General features: G+C 37.8%; 1 protein-coding gene across 4 annotated transcripts in view; it reads right to left on the reverse strand.

Annotated features, from left to right (window-relative positions):
- Window positions 1–5,334: 5,334 nt before the first annotated feature.
- Window positions 5,335–23,185, reverse strand: part of ST6GALNAC3 (ST6 N-acetylgalactosaminide alpha-2,6-sialyltransferase 3) — a 556,201-nt gene continuing 538,350 nt past the window's right edge. For 3 of the 4 annotated variants that reach the window (XM_054452444.2, XM_063653969.1, XM_063653965.1), the window contains exons 4-5: window positions 8,667–8,774; window positions 5,335–7,604 (exon numbers count right to left, since the gene is read on the reverse strand). In XM_054452444.2, coding sequence (XP_054308419.1) covers window positions 7,418–7,604; window positions 8,667–8,774 — 295 coding nt within the window. In that variant the 3' untranslated portion in view covers window positions 5,335–7,417. The remainder of the gene's footprint in view (window positions 7,605–8,666; window positions 8,775–23,185) is intronic. The other variant, XM_063653975.1, reaches the window with a different exon arrangement.

The raw sequence follows: 23,185 nt of genomic DNA on the forward strand, positions 1-23,185 counted from the left end.
AAGATGGATGAGAGAAATTCCTAAATTTAAGATTCAAGAAATAGCAATTATATTTTATGCAGTAAAAATATCACAGTACTGCATAGACCTGAATACCAAAGAAGAGCTGAAAAAAAAAAAAAGGCTAATCTCTGTGACATCTTGCAAGGCAAATAGGCACAAAAACAAGGGGTTGATCAGAGGTGAGGGCGTATCTATCTTACTTTAACCACAGATCATTAAGACATTAAAAGTCACGTTACTTCTATTGTGGGTAGAGTTCAGTCACTTAGAAGTGTTTCTTGTGTGCCAGTTTCTCTCTTGCTTCCTTGGGCAAAAGAAACCATATTCTGTCTTCTTGGTATAATATGACCTAGAGCAATATATTGTTCCTTAGTTTATTCTTGTTCTGGTGTGGGTACTGATATTCATATACAAAAATTTTTTTCTGAAGTGTTTCTAGTGCTTGAACAAGGATTATCAAAACAAACAACTCACCCATAGAGTTGCACAAAACTCAGTGTTTTCTTTTTCAGCTATTATGTCATCATGACTAAGAATATCATGGCAGAAAGAGCTACACATTCATCAAATTCTTTTCCTACACATTTAGAAAGCATTGACCATACCAAGGCATGCGAGTGAGGCTGGCCAATAGAATGTGGGTGGAGTGATACACATCACTTCCAGACTTGCCCATAAAATCTTCCAGCACAAGATCCCTTTCGCTCTTTCCTTTTTAGCAGGCCAAATAGAGAGGACTCAAAGGACCTCTAGGAGGGCAAAGCCACATGATGGAAGGTGTCTTTGTATCTGAGTCACCCTTGGAAACAAGCTGATTGGAGAGGAGCATCTATGTAGAATTTATGTTTGAGGGAGAAACAAATCTTAATTCTCTTAAGCTACTGAAATTTGGGGGGTTATTGGTTACATTTATTAGCCTTCCCCAAATAGGTATGGACTCTGGGCCGAACTGCCTTGGTTCCAATCTCATTTCATCAAAAGCTATGTGACCATGGGTAAGCTATTTAATCTCTCTAATGCGTCAATTTCCTTATATATGAGATGGTGATAGTAACATTATGTGCCTCATAAAGTATTGGGGGAACTGAATGAGATATACAGCCCTTTAATAAGCCTGGCATATAAGTAGAAGTTATTATTTCCAAAGATGACTCTCATTTTGAGATCATTTCCAAATATGGATCTCTTATAGAGTTGGATAGATAACCATAAGCTGATTTGTTAAAAGAAAAATTATCCAAATTTCACATTCAACTGCAAGAGTGTTGAGTTTTGCAGAAAGAAAATAAGAGGAGGGAGGAAAGTAAGGAATAAGGAAGGAAGGGAGGAAAGAAGGAAGACTTCTTTGTTCTATGCAGCTTATGTGCTAACCCAACTTTGTTAATATGTCTGACACAGCAAAAAAAGAAATATATGTCAGCATCAGATAGTTAATATGGACAAAACAAATTCCAGAGGCAGACCAACATTTTCTCTTGTTATTTTTTATAGTAGTATTCTGGATATGTTTCTGACTTGGATATCAAGTATATTAAAAATCCCATACCCCCTTTCCCTTTGGCTTTGTTAACATATCCTTACTTATCCTGTTGTAAAACAAACTGAAATATGCCAATAGCTCTTTGCCATTTTGTAAGCTTTATTCTAAGACACAATGCTTATAAATAAAGCACTATAATGCCATAAAAACTCTCAACAAATGTACAACTGTGCATTTACACTTTCTTCTAAAAATAGATGAAGATTACGGGTTTTAAAATGAATGAGAAACTACAGAAAAAAAATCATGGGAACTCAGGAAAACGAGTGAAGCAAAAAATGTACCATATGTAACAGAAATGGGTATTTACTCCGTAACAGTGACAACAAAGCTAAACACAAGGAAATTAGTACTTTGTAGATTAGGTGACAAAAAGCTATAATATTGCCTTGTTTTGATCCTTTTGAAGTTTCTTAGAAACAGCTCTCACTTCATAGGCAAATATGTGAACTTGGTAGTTGACTGTTTATTCATCAAGATGTTCTTCACCTTTATGGAAGTGAGCTTTTATTTTTCTGAAGTCTTCAAGGCGTGAACAAAAAGAGATGTATCTGTGGAGAAAGAAGAGCTTTTCTACTCAAAAAAAAAAAAGTGCCTATTCTGAAAAGAAACAAAAAAGTAGTTAACTGAAAAAAAAAGAAAAAAACTAAATGAGATTTTCTGCACTGTTACAATGCCCAAGGACAGTTCTGATTCGATGCCTTAGCAATTTACATGGAATTTTACTCTGGTGTTTTCTCTACAGTTCAGCAAAAACAAGCAACAGAACAATATACTATTTCTGAGCCACAAGAACCATTTTCAGAGGCCAGTGTATGTAGTTTCAAAATTCTTCACTTCTAACAGTATCATATAAATGGACTGTAGAGAAAAAAAAATCCTTTTAAATCTTTTATGCCGACTAAGTCTTGCGGGACATTTGGGGCTTTCATTCACCTTCTAGAAGGGTATCTGGGCTCAAAGGTCACATGTAGTGCAGGGATGAGCATGAACCCAAAGGGTGGTATTAGTGCTGATGGATAATTTCACTAACTTGGGCAGCAGAGTTGGTTTGAGTATGAGGACACTTTAGCTCTGGGGAAGTGTCAACAACAGGGCCTGCCAGTTTCACCAGGCAACCTCCAACATGCAGCAGCTCTTGGTGTATCAATGGCTTGCTCATCCTCAATCACAAAGAGAAAGTAAGAAACTCACTTTTAAGTTCTTTAAACAAGTCCTAGAATTTTGTGATAACAGAACATAGCCTAGCCTTACCAATAGCAACAAACAGAGAGAAGAAAGTGTAGACAATCAATGGAATGTGTTCCTTCAATTATGAAAATATTTCTCCACTTCAGTGTGGGGATTTGTCTCATCCTGAGCAGAATTAGCACAATTTGGAGCCCTTGGATTCCATGAATAGACACTTTAGTAAATCAGTTAGGCATTCTTTTTCCAGCTACTCTTCTGTCTAAAAAGTGTAGTGGAAAAAGTACTAGAGAAGAAAACATGAGACAAGAATTTGAGTCTCAGTACTGCCATTAGTCCAGTTCATAACTACAGGCAAGTCACTTCACCTCTGTCTGTTTCCTCAGCTCCAAGGTGTAGGAGTTGAACTGACTGGTCTTTAAAATCTCTTTCAGCTCTAAAAGCCTAAACTACTTTCAAAGGCTAGCACTGGCTCTTTCAGTCACTAATCTATGTACACTATTGAAATGATGAGGTCTTGTCTTTTAAATATGCTGTTTTAAGAAAAAAGCATTTTTTCTCTCTTGGCCCTCAGACTGTAAATCCTTTGTTGTGCTAAGACATGCAAACAACTGACACCGAATAACATAATTTATTATTAGCATTTGACATGTCACATTAAAGGCTAGATGGGCACATTTTTTTTTAAATCAGTCATCTGATTATATTTTCTTGCTTATTGAAATTAAACTGAGCTCATAATTAACATCCAATTAACAGTACCAGGTGAAGTACTTTAGTGTTGTCTCTTCTCTAAGTAACAGTGATTTTCTTCTGATGGCCTTCTACTTCTTGGAAGGTCAGCAGGTCTCCAATTCAGACTCTTGTTCCTACCTCAGCTGATTCATACCAAATCCTCCAAGAGCAATCTCCTTATATAATTTTCCTTTTTCACAGTGGTCACAGTTCTGTAGCGATATAATAAAAATCATGCAAATCTGGATTTTGCTTATGCTAAAGACTGGCTTATTTGAATAGGAGGGCCAATGTTCATTTACTTCAGTGTGAATGAAGCTTGATGCAATGTTTTTCAATGTGACTTTAGCTAAGCCTGCAATCGGCAGAACCTACAATACAGATTGCTATACTTACAAGTCTGATTTGTGACAACTGTGGCATCTGATTGTGTTTTCTAGATTTAGCAGCTTCTCTAGCTTTATTCTTCTGGCCAGCTTTTGAATATGATTTTATGTACTCTTAGCAATCAGTCCATTTAATTTGGATTTTTGCTTTTTTCATCAGGATTCAAAATGTAACCCAACAAATTTCAGATGAAGTCTAAAACAGGGTTTTCTGTGATTCACATACACCAGTGAAGAATATAGGATTATATATATGCCTTTATATATAGTTATAAGTATATAGATGTATATATATGTGCGTTCACACACACACAAATAGACTCTATGTGCATATATACAAACATTCCTCCAAATTCCAATTGCCTTCTCTTTGATGATAGGTTTGATAGCAATGTAAAATCATATACTCTAAAAGGTTTCTTATTCACATTATCATCATAATAATGTAAATCATTACTACTTCTCACTTGGTTAAATTGGAAAAGATTCAAACACTCACTTTAAAACTCTTTTTAAATTACCTTGCTTTTTCATAGAATTATGCCGAACAGAAAATAATATTTAGTCTATTATTTTTATCTTGAATGCCTTCAAGCCAGTTTCAGAAAAAGTGTGACCCTTTTTTATAGTTCATTTTCCTAGAACCATGGATAGTATTGAAATATTTTTATTTTTCACAGATATTAATTAATTTATGGGATAAATACACATCAGTGATAAGTAAGTTCAGTTAAATTTTTCAATGTTTAAATGTTGGATAGAATATCTTTCATTTGACCAGAATCTGTGGGAATTGATCAGAACTGTGCATGGCAAAATAGTCTCCTTGAATTGCTCCCTTACCAAGCTCTTCTCTATCAGCAAATCATAGATGAAAAATGTATTCTCAACATGGGAGAAATTAGACTTTGCATTTTTCACTAGAATTAGAAAGATGGAACAAAGAAAAACAGGAAATAAAAGCAGAGAAAAATAAGTTGTGAGATTCTATCAAAATGCTGATTATACTGGAAATTATTCAGTTGAGTCTCCAAATTGAGAAAAACTTGTTTTTTTTTCCGTTTGTAGAAAGAAAAAGACAAAGAAAACAATAATAAAAAGTGTAGAGTAGCAGTTTAGTTGCAAAAAGAAAGGAAAGAAAGAGGAGACGAGAGGAGAGGAGAGGAGAGGAAAGAAAGCCCTTTCCCACCCCTCCTAAGAAGAAAACACTGGAGCCTACAGATTCCACACACACCTTCTGCCATAGAGTGAGGGATACAATATACTGCAAAAGTCTTCATCAGAGAAAGCTACAACGGGGCAGGAGAGCAAGCAAGTTTTCAAATGTTTCTCATCAGTAGGGGCTAAAACAAATAAGAGTTGGCCCTTTATTTATTAGAAAACTAAATAAATTAGGTTCATGTCCCAAGGCATTCTGATTAATCAAGGATTTCTTTTTATTTTAAAGTGAAACAACAGGGGGAAAAACAGTCTACACGGCAATTTTAACATTTGTCTCTGTTTATTTTTCTTTGGGCATTTCTATCTATCATTAGCTCAAAAAAACTTAACATTCATAGAATTAAAAATTGCATAACAGAACAACAAAAGAATAACAACTTCCAATGATAGAACTGGGGCTTAGTAATTTTTATGGGCGTGAATATTGAGGTATCAAAATGGCAGAATAGAATAGGCAAAAGGCCTTTATCCAAGATGGCACATTTTAATGATAGCTCACCATAATACTTAGCACTAGTAAAGACCTACAAGTGCTTCTGAAGTGAAATGTATCATTACTTCCAGTCTCCAAAACATTCTATAAGTTGAGCCTGGCTTTTGTCTTTTGAATCATTCTGCAAGGATGTTTCTGAATTCTCAGCTACTCTTTCAGCAAATCAACCCTTTACTATTTAATGAGCAATAAGTATATGAAAAATAGAATTGTCTCAACCCTAGGACAGGAAACTATATTTCTCTGCCTTCATTTCCTCTTGTTGTCCCTGCTTTTTCATCTTTTCCCCACCTAAATAGAACCACACGTGTATATATATATATATATGTACATAGAAAAACTTCTCAAAACTACTTATTTTCACAGGGGTCCTAGCATATGGCCAAGATCTTCCTTTGTGATACTTTTTGTGTAATCCTGATACAATGTATTCGGCACAGAGATCAACTGGTTACTAGTTTACATAAATTCTATTCTATACAAATATTAGTAAGTAGAGCAATCTGGAATATAACACAACAATGACCAAATTACAGATCATCTGCTAAAGAGAGCAGAATACACAGACAATAGCCCAATGGGGTGTTCAAGGGCATCACATGGTATAACAGATGTTAAAGGACTCTAAATGACAAAGCACTTTGGACACTAAGGTCATTATTATTGTTGTTATTGTGGCATAACAACTGACACACTATAGGAAAAATAAATCCCTAGAAGGCAAAAAGCTCTGGTCAGGTTTAATATAAGGAATCATTTCCTCTCCATGTGTAACAGTTGGCACTTGGCAATGAGAATGTAATGTTTGGAGAAACACACCTTGGGCTTATAAAATAGAAATTTGAATATACAAATATATATTATGAAGTATGATAGGATACAAATTGATGTAAAAATATGCTTTGCTGTCTCTATTTCGTGATTTTAAAAATGATACGGTTTTGTGTTGTTGGATGTTGAAGCAGAGTTAGCAAACCCTTTGGTTATTTTTTAGGAATGTTTTCACAGTATATGTTATTACAGTGTTGAAGTTGGTATCTTACATGTTAAGTAGCCTTCTGAAATATTTAGAACTCAACTAAAAATAACTAAACATTAATATAGATCACTCTAATCACATGTTCAGTTATACTGTTGGTAGTAAGAATGGATGGTAAGAGTGGAAATTCATCAAGATTTGCTACTTGGCCCATTTTGATTTATTTGTTTGAGATAGTCAAGTAATCCTGAAGTGTAGGATGTCCATGAAATCTTCACCATTAATCAGGCAATGGCCTGAGGCTTTAGCTGTAGGAAACACTGTAGAAAGATGGTATATTAGGAAGAGATATTTTCCTGTGCTTAGGCTAACTAGTAAGATACTTGCACCCTGATAGCAGTTCTTGGGTCAGTGTTTGACAATCAGTCATTCTTCAAGATGGTGGAACTGCTGAGATTCAATAAGTCATTGAATCAATCACCTTGCCTCATGAGGCCAAACTCTTTTGGCTTTTGGAAGTCACTCACTGTTGAACAATTCTAGGCAGCTATCTTGAAAGATAATCTTCCCATTTCTTAGGTCACAGTTGTCATGCTACTGGCCTTCATCTCAATTCCAGTTAAATTATAAAGTACAATATGTAGTGTTGAACCTCCAGAAAGAACATCATGAGCACAACCATCCTCCATGAAATGCCAAGTTTAAATTACTAGCAGAGTCACCATCCACATCTGAGATGTGTACACTTGCAGGAACTTGATAATCATTGCTGTTGTCTTTATCATTACCATCATCTCCATTAGCATCATCAGCATCACAGTTGCAGTATGGGGATCACATTAAGTGATGCGGCAAGATCAGAAAAACCATTATCAAGACAATGTCCAGTTTGGATGTGTAAATATTATCCTGTGCTTCTTGGCCCATTTAGCAAACACTTTCTTTTCAGTGATAAACCTATGACCCCCATATGGGGCATGTTCATGAAGAAAATATTCATCACACTCATCTCTTCCTTGTTCATAGTAATGGTAGGGGACTTTTCTATACCCTTCTGTCCTAGAAAAGAAAAAAAAAACAAAAGGAGAGAAAGATTGAGATGAAGAATGAAGCACTCATTTACAAGAATCCATTATGTGCCCAGTAAATGCATTTACTCACAAACCCATACATGATTCTTGTCCATGAACTCAGTTAAAAGCTATTATATGTACGAAAGCTTTTAGGAAGACGTACCAAGTTTTTAGTGGTTTAATAGATCAAATAAAACTTATATATCATGCCAATTACATTCAAACATATGGCTATCTTTTGAAAAAGGAAATGGTGTATAATTGAAGAAACTTTAGATAGCCTCTTGCAGAACTTGAAGAAACTGTGATTTTTCACAGTAAGATATTGGCTCATCTGAGCTCCATTATGCTTATAGTTTGGGAAGAAATATTTGTTCATGAAGACTGTGGCTGAGAGTTACCATTTTGACATTATGATTAAAAGAGTCTGTGAATTATATTGTGCCAATTGTTAGTAGGGAAATAGATTCCATTATCCTGATGAAGCATGGAGGGTTTGTTTTATTATCTAATTAGAAACTATCCCACCAGCGAGGATATACTGTGCGTAAACACACTCATTTTAAATAAGGATCTGGCAGATTACTCACTTATTAGTGAAGTATAATTTCCAGGAATTCTTGTTAAGCTGTCAGTTTCTCTGAGGCTTCAGGACATTTTGTCCTTCATGATCAAATCTAACTAACCATTGAGTAGATAGCTATCCATCAAGCCATCAGAGCAGCAGAAATGACAAACTTGCTTTTGCAAATTACACAACCACTAAACTTCTTCTGTATTGTCAAGCCAAAAGTCCCTGCTATGCCACTGATTAAGGGAAAAGTGTTCCTCCTTACATTTGACATTAGACTGGTAAATATTTTTCTTTTTATCACCCCTAGAAGTCACAACTTGATGCACTGACAATAAAATGTCATGTCAGCAAAGAACACTGGGAAATAATTGTTGCTTTATCTGTTTCTCAGATTTATGGTATTAAAATGAATTGTGATATTTTGACAAGATCTCAGAATTGGAGCTGCATAAAAATAATTTCTTGTGATCTTACTTGCAGTAGGTGTCATTTATCATCCCGTAGACGTGAATGCCATAACAGGCGTCCATGGCCAGAATGAAGGTAAACCACCCTGTGCTGAGATATGAGCCAGACTGGACTCTGAGGGAAATGAAAACAAACAATAACAAACAGAAAAAAACACAGAACACACACACAGAACAATAAGGTGTGTGAGAAATGAGCAACATTTCATCAAAAACATAGCACTTGTTATCAGGAAAAAGCATTGAGAAACTTGACAATATGTCAAAGATGCACGCTTATTTTGAATTATCTCTGAATAATTTATGGGAATACTCTTGCTCTTACTACCTTAAGCCTCAAAGCTATGTTGTGTGGAGGAGAAGCCATATGGCAAATATCTGAAGTCAAATAATCCTCTCCCTTCAGGTGAAAAATAATTTATTTAATTTTCCATAAGACACAAATTAGTGCTGTCTATCAGAGGAAAGGTTCTCGGTTCTCTTAAAGTTGCTTGGAGCCTGGATGGGAAATGAATGATAATAGTACTATCTTGCTTACCTGGACATATTACTACTTACTCGAAGGCTGCTTGGGTTTCTAAGTGTAACTTACATGCAGTGTATGTGAATAACTTGAAATGAAAGCATCTGAAAAGATTTCTTAACTGCTTTCCAGGCATTATAAGACAAGACTTTTCCTTTTTAAGACCTATGTTACCAACTTCTTCATTGTATTTCCATTGAACAAGCTACATGGTAATCACTGTTCTGGTGGCTGGGGATACAACAATGATCAAAACAACCAAAGCTTCTGTCTTTGTGAAGGCCAGTGGATTGGATTTGGAGGTAGCTATGTTATAAAAGTTGGCCAGGAAAGCCTTCTTCGATCCTGGGAAGAAAGATCTGAAAAAGACAGGGGAGGGTCAAGGAGGAAGAAGCCATTTGGATCACATGAGGAAATGTATTTCAGGAAGAGAGAAGGGAAAGGACAAAATCACAAATATGGAAATATGGTTGGTATGTTCAAAGAAGAGCTGGGAAATGCAGGAACTGAGGGGGAGGGTGGTGATGTACTTAGATGCAGTGTTGATTGGGCATCTGCCAAGTTCCAAACGGTTCAAAGGAATGTTCAATGAAAAGCTGGATCTCCATATTTGTCTTTAGCCAGTGTGACTCAATCCATTCAAAACGGATGACTGCCCATCTCCTTAAAACTCTCCACAGGGGCATTTGGACCACCCCAATTTGTTTGACAGCTGTGTAGCAACACCTCTGAAAAAGATTAAATGGTCTACCTTCCATATAGACTTCTTGGCCTACAGGACCACAGCCAGTTCAAACTGACATTTAGATACTGATAACTGCTCTCTGCATACAGCCCTCCAGCCAGTACTTGCTCCCTACTGATGCTCAATATTGTTGATGCACATCCTAGTACCAAGCCATCAGTGTGCTATAATTAGGAGCCTTGAATCCTTTGCTGCTGCTGCTGCTTCTTTTTAACAGGCACTACTTAGTGTCAAATTACTTACAATATGCCAGCATTTCAGGAAAAACACAAACTCACAGTGGGGGTTGATGATTGGATTTTTTAGCTTTTACTTGCATTGACTTTGGGTGATTTACAAGGAGACACAAACTCAGCCCATATACATCCTCTCTGCATACTTGTCACTGAGTCTGAAATGTTACTACCTAAGTAGCCATTCCTTCACATCTTCTGGTGTATGGAAAATATCCCAGAAACCAGATCACAGCGAGTTACATGCACTTTCCTCTGTGACAGTAGCAGGAACATGGGGCAGCAATAGATGCAAAATGAATGGGAAGACGTATCTCTGGGAAGCGAGATACAGTAACGAACAATTTTGCCTTTTAGACAACTTAACCTGCAGTCAATCCTGCATTGTGGGGTTTGAGGAGGAGCAGCAATGATGGGAACTGCTTAAAGCACCATCTGCTTAAAAAGCCCTTATTTGAAAATTAGAAGAGATCAGAAGAGGCAAGAGTCTTGACAAAATGCTCCCAAATTGAATCTAAACATTTTGTCTATGTACTGAATTTGTCTGGTTATTATTCCTATGGAATTGTGTATTCTTTTTTTTCTCTTCCTTCTCATACTATTTTTTCTGCCTTTCACTCCCTATCTTGTCTATTCTTCATTATCAGGCTGACCAAGTACTCGTAGAGATCACTAAAAGTTATGGCATTTGTTTGTTTCTACATGATGAGGAAAAAAACAGGTCTCATGTATTTACTCATTTATTCACTTTTTCAACCAACATTTATTGGGATCCCATTATGTGCCACTGACTGTGCTAGGAAGCTGGTGATGAATATTTTCTTAAGAGTACATGGTCTAGTGAGGGAGGAACACATGTTAAAACAATTGATCACAATACAGTGCAACAAAGCACAGCCATGTGTTTCAGAGTCAACACAGAGTGCAGTTAGAAATGGAGTGAGGATATCTGGTTTCATATTGCAGCTCTGCTGCTACTCGAACATGAGGCTTTGGCCACTTATTTAGCCTCTCTGGGTCTTATTTTCCTTGTGTCTAAAATGAGACAGTTGAACTATGATTCTGTGATCATCACCCTCAACAGTCTGTAATTAAATTTTAACCATTATACGGTACCATGCTCTATGCATATTGGATGTTGTAATGAACAAACAGGTGAATAGGTCAGATCACATTTCACGCTCCCTTGTGTGATGGGAATGACACTAAATGTATGGGGTATATATAAAAATATAAGCTGGGTATAAAGTTTTTACCTTGCAATGGTAGTGACAATGGTCACAAAACTTTTGTGGGGAGAACTCCACGATTCCCTCCTTTACACTGCCACTCATGGAAGGTGTTGCAATGGCTGACGAAGGCCAAGGCCATAACTGAACAATAGTGCTAAGCGTAAAGGTGAATTTGAGTGAGAAAAAAAAATCATAATTAGGAAAAATCATCCTCCCTTTGATGTGGTCCCTTCACAGACGTGCTAATTATCAAAGACAAAGATAATATGATATCTCCAGGAAAAAGAGGAAGATCCTCTTTGTGACATATGGACACTTATTCTGTGAAACAAGCAAGCTCTCCTGACTCATTCTGGTCCAGCCCACACAGTCATTTCTGAAGGTTCAACAGTAAGCTTCCAGAACACAGCCCTCAAACAATAAAGAAGATACAATGGTCATAGTGGCTTCTCTATATATCTATGTTCTCTTTACCACAGGAAAAGAAGATCAAGAATTTCAGGGTTTGGCATCTGGTCAAAGATCTTTCCATCTTACCACCTAAAAAGGAAACTTTACCACATTTCTGATACTTGATTCCTTTAGGACCTAACCTGATTTGTTTTATTTCTGTGTAGACATGCCATGCTAATTAGCTCAATAGCTCTTTAAACAAGATGTGTTGCATTTGATTCAGATGGGGGAGGCTCATACTGCCCAAGTGCCCTGTCCTACAAACAGCACTTAATTAGACAGTTGCAGTTCCTTTCCCTGATGCCTCTGATATATTTGGGATGTTAAACGGCATGGGGTTTCCTACCCACAGTAGCGCTACAAGCTAGCGCTAGCAAAGTAGTTCTTTTCTCTAACTATTTGGAGCTAATGTCCATACAATGATGCTTGCAGTGGAATAACGACAACTTCTGGATGAATCCAGGAATTCTTCCAAATAAATGCCTAATAATCTCGGTCCCTAGAGGAACTCACTGGCCTGATGGCACTGGCTCCGGAATGTCTGGTAGCTGTACCATTTCCAAACTCTACTGGGTTGCTGTGTGAGCATACTGGAAATGAGAAATTATAAATTATACACAACTAGACCTTTAAGTTTCAATGAAAACTACAACAAAAAGACTTTACCTGATGTATGTGAAATTGTTTATGATTTCCAGCTTGGAAAGACTTAGTGATAACTATCAAATGCCTTAAAGTGATAACTATCAAATGCCTTAAAAATTCTTAAAGGGTATCCTCTGGGGCAAAATACTGTCTCATAATTTGTCACTCATGCACGCAGCACTAACTATGTATCAGCTGGCCATCAACCACAGCATGTTTTTTTACCTTCCACATTTGGGGATGAATAAAAACAATTATTCTCATCCACAAATAAACAATCAAGATTCCCACAGGGATGATAAGAGAATTTAAGCCCCTAATTCTGTGCAATAGGAAAGCTTAAATTAATGCAGCAGAATAATGAGCCATGCAGGGGAAAATAAAGGCAGGCGTGTGAAGAGGAAGCCATCAATCCTTTGATTTTACTGGTCAGCCTCTGCATCCCGCTGCTCCTTGGTAATCAAGATACTTACAACTTGGAAACTACTTAAATTTACTGGAACATCTCTTGGAAAAATGATGCTGTCAAGACCTTGATGTAGCACATGCTTGAAGACATATCATTTAAGATATGATCTTTCATCTAGTTTATGTCAATAAAATATAAGCTACTTTACCCTTGATGTTTACCCCCATTCCTTCATGTCGAAAGGATACAGAGATCCTTCATGTAAAAAGGATCCATCACATGGATACAGGGATTCTTTGTCTGTCCAGCTATCATGATGTTTACCAGTCTCAGTGTTTTTGGCTGTCAGCAGCCTTCATTTGCCTGTACCTCTGTTTCTGAGCACACTCTGTCCTCTTCTCATTCTGGAAAGATATTGTGAAGCACTTTCTTCCCACTATCCGGCAAGCTGCAGCCTTCTAACTGAGTGACATTTCCCTTTCAGATAATTTCAGGGGAGAAACTGAGGAAATGGAAATGGCTACTTTTCAAAAGAGAACTGGATTATGTTGGATTTATTATGTATTCACAGGATGCTCTGCTAATTATTGAATACCAATAGCTCAATGAGTTGGGTTCTGAACTCAAGAAACTCATACTTTGATGACAAAAAATTGTAGCACTTTCTCTAGATTAGAGTTTATCAATCTCAGCACTATTAACATTTTGGACAAGATAACTCTTTGTTGTGCTGTGGCTGTCCTGTGCAGTTCTCTTGTACACTTTATCAGATTCCCCTCTGTTCCAAGCTCATCTGGGTCCTAAGAGGGCACTGGATTTCTTGACTCCCCAGGGCCTATTCTTGCCTTAGGGTGATTGCTCTGAGGGTGTCCTTGACCCTAAACAGCCAGATTCCTATAATCTCCAGTTCCTACTCTGCTCATTCACTGTCCCCTGATTTTCTTCATCCAACCAAGCATCGTACTTCCTTCTCCCTTCTTTACAAGTACATCTAAATCCATTATTTAACTTTTTAACCTTAGAAATCAGCAAACTCAGTTGGCCTAGACCCAAAGGGCAAGTCTTAGCCTGCAATGGGGGAATGTACAATTAGGAATGCAGAAAAAGTATCGGGTGTGACAAGGACAAGGAGTTCAGAAGCCTCAGTATCTGTGGTTAACTCCCTTCACGAAATGGTTCCTTTGGGGGCCTTTGGCTCAAACTTTGCAGCTTCAGTTCTACTGTTTCTTTCTTGAACTGATGAAAGTCAAGCCTCAGGCACTCAAAGCTAACATTTTAAAAGCATAATAATCATTTATCAAAGCCTGAAGGCTATCAAGACCCCCCTCCCAATAATGGAGGTTTATTGGAGAGCAAGGTATTGGCAGCAGCTTCTGAAATCTGCTATACTAAGGGGTAAAAAGAGAATTTAAAAGAAGAATTAATCAATATTTCATGTCTTGTTTTAACACTATTGGACTTCAGTTCTCTCATCAATATACTACACTGGCAGGATAAATAAAAACAGCAAAGTAAGTTTTCAGATACCTTCCTAGGGAGAAGAAATACCTGACAGAATACAGATTATTCAATTAAAAGCATTCTTTCCTTCATTTTTTTCAAAAGCACATGGATAATGAAAGAATACATTTGAACAAAGAGTCTTGGCAAGAAAAACAGCTGATGATTATCAGTAGCACCTTGGGATTCAATCTAATATTGTGAACCAGTCTAATGGAAGCAGAGCTCAAAGTGTGGAAACAATTTCAGCTGTCCCCAAGTCATATATTTTTGTATATCATTCAATAGTCGGGAGCTATGGAAATGCTCTGGAGTTTGCCCATTGTATTAACACTGTATATTTGTACTATCTATCAACAGGACATGCCCAGCACATTTTAAGGCAGCAACAACTTTCTGCAAATCAGGCAGTGGAATTCTCAGTCTTGTCTTGAATCATTTGCAAATGGACATAAAGTTTTCAAATAAATAAAAACATCATTCTGTGGCTGGTAATTCTTAAGAGAATGAACCAAGTGAAAGGAATCCAGGCCTGAAAAATAACAAAAAATGGAAAATGGAGAAAGCAGTAAAGCTTAGAGAAAGATTGTACTTCTATCCCAATCAGCTAATGCAAAATACCTGTGCTAATCAGTAGGCACTTGGACTGTGAATATAACAAATAGTTTTTCTGCCGGAGAATCAGCAGGACCCTCTGACTGGTTATGAATACAATGAAATTGTACAAAAGGAGAATAATAAGAAATGACTATATTTTTTTCAAAAATGTACATTTAAAAGTAAAATGGTACAGCTCCCAGTGGTATGATTTATGGCTGCTGTAGAAATAGAAGATACCACTCACAAAAATTTCTTTGTTCATTCATCTCAGAAATTAAAAGGTTATTTTCTTCTTGTCCTTAGGCTTTAATGTCTTTTTAATTGGAAATGCTGATTTTCTAGATTTCATTCACTTTCTTAACTGAACAATGGAACCCCAATAATGGCAGGAAAGGATGATGGCAATCTTTTGGGTCCACTTCATTTATCAATGGTCGGTTCCTTAACCACTCAATATGGGTGGATGCTATGGGCTGAATTTTGTCCCCCCCAAATTCATATGTTGAGGCCCTAGTCCCCAGTCTGGTGGTATTTTGTATTTGGTGATGGGGCCATTGGGAGATAATTAGCTTTACATGAGATTAGCAGGGTGAGTTGTCATATGATGAGATTACGAGGATGAGATTAGTTTCCTTATAAGAAAAGCAAGAGACACCAGAGTGCTCCCTCTTCCCACCATGTGAAAACACAGCCAGAGGGCAGCCATCTACAAACCAGGAAGAGAGCCTTCACCAGAAACCTGTAAAGCAGGTACCCTGATCTTAGACTTCAAGCTCCCAAAACTGTGCGAAAATAAACTTCTGCTGTTTAAGCTATGTGATATTTTGACATATGATGGCCAGGGCAGACCAAGACAATGTGTGTCCCTTGAGACCCTCCCCAACACACCCAAACTCCCCACTGCTTTTTCCAGGACTTCTTTTCTTAAACTCTTTGGTCTAGTCACATGGGCTCATTTATTGCTCCTTAAACAGAACTTGTGCATCTCAGCCTCTGTCTTCTTACTCCTTACTTCTGTGTGCTTTTCTTCTTCCTGAAATGCTCTCTTCAGTGTCCTTTCCAGTTTTCAATCTTACCTATCAAGCTGCAATTCTGTTTACTCTCATCCACTCAAGAAGATGTGTTGAGTACTTTCTAGGTGTGAGGCATGTTGCTGGGCACTGGAAAACCAAATTGCCCCAATCTCAATTCAGGGTTAAGTCAGAAAGACAGACTCAGTGACTATTTTCAAAACCAAGGCTATTCAGGAGGTAATTCCCCTGCATGTGCTATGGGAATACTGGGGAAAGAGCAACAAATATAGCTGAGGAAATTGAAGAGGATAATTTCTTCTCCAATGGGAGGTAAGAGCTGAGCTGTGGATTAAGGCTGAGTAGGAACATTAGGCAGAGGAGGGAGAAGAAGGAGGGCTTTTCAGGCAGAAGGAATGGCCTGTGATGTTGTACTGAGGTGTAAAAATAATAGGAACACAGCCATTCTGATCTATCCCCTAACCTGGTACAGACCTCAAAGCATCATCAGTGTTTATTTCTGCAGTAGATTGTTGGTTACAGACAGGATGCATAAATAGCATCAATTTATTTTTCTTTTTTACATTATGTTTTGAAATATTAGAGATATCTTGATGTTTCATATAATTATTTTCTCAGATGAAAGAAATTTATGGATCTGGGGAAAAGTATCCAGAAGAAAATTGACAGAATTATGTTTTTCTTCTTCATTAAATTCCTCATTAATTCAGAGTTGAGAATGAAATGTAAACAACATATGACTAAGAATAAAACAATTAAAAATGTATGATGATAAAGGATGCACCTAGTAGTGCTCATCTGTGTTATAAACTAAGTTACAAATCATGAGCAAAGTCATCTAATCTCCAATTACCACCAAGCAGGCTTCCTCCATATACACCTGGGGGCTCTCGATGTGTTCCATTTATAATGGAAACAGTTTTTACATAAACATTAAATGTATTGAGTTTTTAAAAAATTAGTGGAAATGCAAATGCATACCACTGCTGCTTTAAGAATATGAACCCTTTGAAATACCTTTCAGGTTTGGAAACACTGAAATAAATGACCTCTAAATCAGTATATCCTCTACCTATTGAAGCTTCTGGGAGAAGGAATGGTATTATATACCCTCTTATCCTGTCTGTACCCAAAATAACTTTGTTGCCTTCCCTAGATCTCTGATTTTTTCTTAACAGTCCATAATTTTGAAGACTTGAGCTACTACAGATGGCCTATGTAGTTTATAGTTTCAGATTATTCAAGCTTCTTGTGTCAGTGACCACAGATTTTTTTGCAACCTTTCTGTGCTAGATTATATTGTTCATTCCATCCTTGAACATAGCTTGCCTGTGGATGCAATTAACTTTTCTGCCTCATTGAATTTGGGCTTGGCCAAATGACTTGCTGTAATTGGCAGAATATGCGAAGAGTCAACATTGTGATAGTGTCCAGTAGAGGTTTTAAGAAACATCACATGGTTCCCATTTCTTATATTCCCCTTTATCATGAGAACAACACATCCAAGGTAGGGGTTGTTCCTTCAGCCTGGATCTGGGATGAGGAAACTTATGGGACCAACATGAGCCCAAAACTGGAGCCACGGCCAGCTAAGCTTAGCAGAGTTATAGCTGGTCACAGATTTATAAGTAGGAAATAATATTTTTGCAAATCATTCAGTTTCAGGGTTGTTTTTTATGCAGCAAAAAGCTAATATTTTTCAATTGATAATTGCTATTGTTTTTAGAGCATTTATATGTACTAGACCTTTTGTTAATAACTGTGTATTTGTTGTCTCATTTAATCCTCACAACAACCCCATCCTATGGGGAGTACTAATATCCATATTACACAAATGAAGGCCCAGGAAGGTATAAAGTACTTTCCCAAGGAGAGTCTGACACTAGAGAACTCAGGTTCTTAACTAAGTTCTTTCTTGGCCACTGCTCCCAGTGTGGCACAAAGCATCACATCTGATACAGCAGCCATCAAAGGATCTCCATTCTTCTACTGGCTCTACTATTAAACCTCTGGGAAATTATGAACATATCACTTCTTCCCAGGCTACAGTTTCTCTAATGGTAGAATAAGAGGATTGGTCTAGGTAGGCTTAGGGTCTTTCATCACTAACAGCGATTCTGTAATTGCAATTACATAGTAACATAGTTCATTTTAGAGAAATTGAAAATGTGCAGTTGTATTCTTAGTATAGAGACACTATCACCATTTTGTAGATTTGTGCTTGTAATTTCATGATTCAAAACACATTTTAGAACTTCAGCCATAGTCATGTACAAACAATAGCTTTATGCTGCTGATGAGGATATTTGCATTAATTTTCAAAGAAATAAAGAGATAGGTCCTGAAATAAAGACAAATTCTGGAATCTCCTTCATTCTCTAGGTCTGGCTTTCTTTCAGTGCTTAGTTTATATAACTTTTAAATAAATTCCCGTCTTTGGCTAGTGTCAGCTGGAGGAGGCATCTGTTCCTTGCAACCAAAGATCGAAGTTGGATTGGATGACCTCTAAGATCTTCTTTAACACAATTGAGTCTATTAAATACTCTGGGTATAATTAGGGACTTTACTTCCAACTAATCCTTGACTCTTATTAACAACCCATCCTTGATCTCATCCTAGTTTTATACTTAAGCTTTAAAAAGTTGCTTCTTTCTAACTTACCCTTCAACTTATCTTAAAATCATGCCCTTTCTGAATTGATGTGGGCTTCAGTATTCTGAATGCTAATCACCTTTCTCTACCTAAGGCATAGGTGCCTGTTTCCCTGCTAACCTGATAAAGGTAATTAAAGATTTTGGCTTTCTCTTTTAGTTCACCTATCAGCCATTCCTTCTGCGTACACTTTCCTATGACTTAAAAAAAAAAAAAAAGATTGTAACAGATTGGAATATATTGAAACAGATGAAAGAACTTTTCCTGACACTTTAGTTTTTAGAGGAGAAATGAAATGACTCACTTTTCTTTAGATTTTTGACTTGACTGGAGATTGAATTAAACCAAGCTTTTCCTTTAGAAATGGTTATAGGAGAGAATCAGACCCAAACTTATTCTGACAAAAATCATTTCTGAGTCCCTGTTTGCTTTCAAAATGAAAATTTACATTTAAAAAAACCTTTAAGCAACTGAAAATTTCAACAAGTATGTAAGAATGATTTGAGGTGATTTCACCCCAGGGAAGGAGGATAGGTCTCCAAGTCTTATTGCTTAGGGCTCCAGTACTGCTGGGATCATTGTTAAATGAGCCTCAGCCAGAGAGAGCCAGAGAGAGCCTAAGCAATGAGCCACACATAAAAGTGAAATTTAAAAAAATATAAAGCAGCTCTGACCTTCTCGTTAAGAAAGGCTAATTTTACAGCCCCTTCCTGTCTATTTGAAGCTATTGCCACTTTTCTGACTTTGGCTTAATACGTCCGGAAATAAACTACTTGGAGGGGAATGTTTATTTTCAATAGGAAAATCTAAGCGATACCCCCAGCAACCCCATCTATTAAATTTTTTTTTTTTTTAAATCAGGCTCACTAGAAGGAGGCTAATTCAATTAGGAAAGGTCAGAAGCAACAACTGACATATGGATCTGCAGGCATTTAGAATTTTAGAGTTTCTAATCTAAAGAAGAAGCTTTAAAGCCTGTCATTTTTCCAATAGGCTGACATTAATTGACTATCTTATGAATAATACCTTTGCCAAATAAGAGGGTATCATCAGCATATCAAGGCAGGTGCTGCTCTCATTCTCCTACTCCAGCACAAGAAAATTCCTAAATGGGGAGCTATCTGCTCCATCAGAATACTTGAAGTTAAGTGACTTGGTTATGAAATCTCCTTGAAACAGTCAAAATTAATGGAGTCTCACCCACTAAATAAGCTGATTGCCCATTAAGGTAGAATGCTATTCCAATTAAATTTTGCTAAGGAATTTCAGTTCTAAAAAAATCTGTTTTTCTCTCTATTATTGAAATGGGTTGGGTTAGAAAGGAGAAAATTCTTCCTTTGAGGTCCATCCAGATTTTCTAACTGAGTTAAACTCCTCGCTTAGTGAAGGGAAGAATTTCTTTTGTGGAGGTGGTTGGGGTCTTTTCCACAGTGTTGCTACACAGTTTGGCTGGCAATCTATGAGAAAAAAGATCCGTTTGTTTGTTGCTTACAGTAAATCAGAGGAAGAAGTTCTTCTGTGCATACCCTCCCTATACCAGAACCTCTAGAAACCTGTAGAACCAGGGCCTCACCTCCTTTTCTTCACAATAATTTATTTTGCCCTCACCAGGAAAACAGAATCAGGAATATCAGAAAATGTCAAGAAAAGAGATACATTCCAACACTTTTAAGGGCCATCTCTCTCAGAGGGAAGAAAATAGTAGTAATTTCTTTCCTTCAAGCAGGACAGATAACTTTCACATGTCTCTGGAATTCTTCTACTGCAGTATTTTTGTTGACCGGGAGTAACCAAAATGTCATAAAGAGAAAACTAGAAAACAGAGCCAAAGCAATATATCCTAGAAAATTCCAGGGAAAAATAAACAGTAGAACTTAGAAAATGTCCCTTATTTGAGAGCAGCTACTTGAAATGTGAGAATGTTGTATCTCCACAGATTTTCCTACATTGTCACAGTCACAGAACGTCATGTCAAAAAAGGAAATCTTCATGCCCAGCTATAAAAATGAGGAGAACTTGGCAAAACAGCCGAGGAGATCCTCCACCCAGCAAACTTGCTTTCACCACATGGTGATAACACTTTAGGCCTATGTTTCTGAACCCTGAAATTCTGACTGCAAGGGTTGCAAGGAAGTGACTGAAAGTAAGAGCTGAACTCTGAAAGCTGTTACAGAGCAGGCGCAGATGAACAGAATTAGAATTACCTGCCAACTCCTGCTTTTGGAGCTCTCTTGGTGGTTCCCTCAATTCCCTTCCCTTCCCCTTAGCTCTGCTGAGTCTTAAGGGCCCGTAATCAGGCCAAGATGATAAAAAGAACTACATATTCAGAGGAGAAACATGAGGCATGGCATTTTGTGAAAGCTTCACCCCAAAATAAGAAGGTAGATTGAAGGTAGCTTCTTTCATTCCTCATGAACTGGACAAAAGGAAACTGATGAGTGATGCTGACCACTTAGGTTCTTATCAGCTCCCTCCTTATCATTGAAGCACCAATCCTTGTGCTTCTGGAGCTGAATATTCTCGCCCCCTGCATCATCTTCTTACTCCTGAAAAATGGTTTACTGTCAAAAGACAAAAATCTCCTATAGGGTACAAGCCCACAGTCTTACTACTATTTCCAGAAGCATCTTCTCTTGTTATTCTAGCCACCAATGCCACAATACCCCAGACCACACCCTGCACCCCCTGGAACCCTAGCCCCTACCCCCCAGTCACAGCCCTGATCTCTCTAGAGGCATTGCTTCCCATTCCTCTCTATTCTTTCCTAGGCTCCATTTTCCACCATTGCTACTGGTAATAGATTCTGATTTTATTGTCCTGTGGGCATAGTTTGGGTATTGGTATTTATTAAATTTTTTTTTTTTTGAGATGGAGTGTAGCTCTGTCACCCAGGCTGGAGCACAGTGGCGCCATCTCTGCTCACTGCAAGCTCCGTCTCCCAGGTTCACACCATTCTCCTGCCTCAGCCTGCCGAGTAGCTGGGACTACACGTGCCCGCCACCACGCCCAGCTAATTTTTTGTATTGTTAGTAGAGGCGGGGTTTCACCGTGTTAGCCAGGATGGTCTCGATCTCCTGACCTCGTGATCCGCCCGCCTCGGCCTCCCAAAGTGCTGGAATTACAGGCGTGAGCCACCGTGCCTTATTGGTATTTATTAAATTTTTAAAGACTTCGTAGGTGGTTATAATGTGGTATGCAGCAAAGGGTTAAAAATCACTGTGTAAATGGTAGTTAGGTTTGAGAATTCCATTAGAAGTTGAGTTCCACTTCATTATGAATTAACTTAGCTTCTGAGAATTGGCCTGAGAATCTAACCACTGTTTCAAAATTTGTCTCTTTAGGAAAATGTATCCCAATTTATACACAGCTGACTTGCAGACTAACTGGAAACTTGCCAGTAAAGGGCTACTTGTTGGCAAAGGTGCCCCATCTATCTAAGTCAACTATGTCTGGCACATAGTAGACACTCAATTTGTCCAAATTAGTTGAATAATTTTGGAATGCAGCCTGTTCCTAAGTAAGACTCTGCCAACATATTTTTTACCAAAACATTTTAAGCATTTTGCTGATGTTTTCTCAATGATGATGTAACAGAAAGACTCCATGATGTGTCTAAGGATATACCAAGGAGATGTCAGGAATCCAACCCAAATCACCACTCGAAGTTCCATAAGCCTTACTGTATTAGTCCATTCTCACATTGCTACAAAGAACTACTTGAGACTGGCCAATCCACAAAGAAAAGAGGTTTAGTTGGCTCGTGGTTCCATGGGCTACCCGGGAAGCATTGCTGGGGAGGCCTCAGGAAACCCACAATCATGGCGGAAGTCAAAGAGGAAGGAGGCATGTCTTACGTGGCCAGAGCAGGAAGAAGAGAGAAAGGGAAGAGGTGCTACACACTTTTAAACAACCAGGTCTTGTGAGAACTCACTCACTGTCCCAAGAACAGCAAGGGGGATGTCTGTCCCCATGATCCAGTCACCTCCCACCAGGCCCCTCCTCCAACGCTGGGGATTACAATTTGACATGAGATTTGGGCAGGGATACAAATCCAAACCATATCCCTCACAGACAGCCATGTCATCCTTTACATCCATAGTTGGGTCTTAAACTCCTTTTTCTAGTCAGTTGACCCATAGCTCAGTTAGAATTCTGACTTTATCTGGTAGGATTGAAATGTGCTCTGTACTTTTTATAAATAACAAATTGTAGCAAAGGCCTGGCCATACACAGTATGCCATAGAAAGGAGAATAAATGAAGAGGAAGCTCCAAAAAATGGCAAGAAGTGTTTCTGTAATTTATTGGACCCCCCAGGAGGTAGAGCAACATCAAGAGGCTTATTCACTGTTTAATCCCTGAAATCACGAGGGGAAATATCAATTTAACTAAATTAATCTCAGTGTCTTAAATCTTCACTGCAAAGCAAACTCTCAGAAAATTAAGAGTGTCATTTGTACCATCCTGCAGTTATAAAGCACACACCTAAGGGACTCTGTTGGCAG

The sequence above is a fragment of the Pongo pygmaeus genome, chromosome 1, assembly GCF_028885625.2.
Source record: "Pongo pygmaeus isolate AG05252 chromosome 1, NHGRI_mPonPyg2-v2.0_pri, whole genome shotgun sequence".
NCBI classification, from domain to species: Eukaryota; Metazoa; Chordata; class Mammalia; order Primates; family Hominidae; genus Pongo; species Pongo pygmaeus.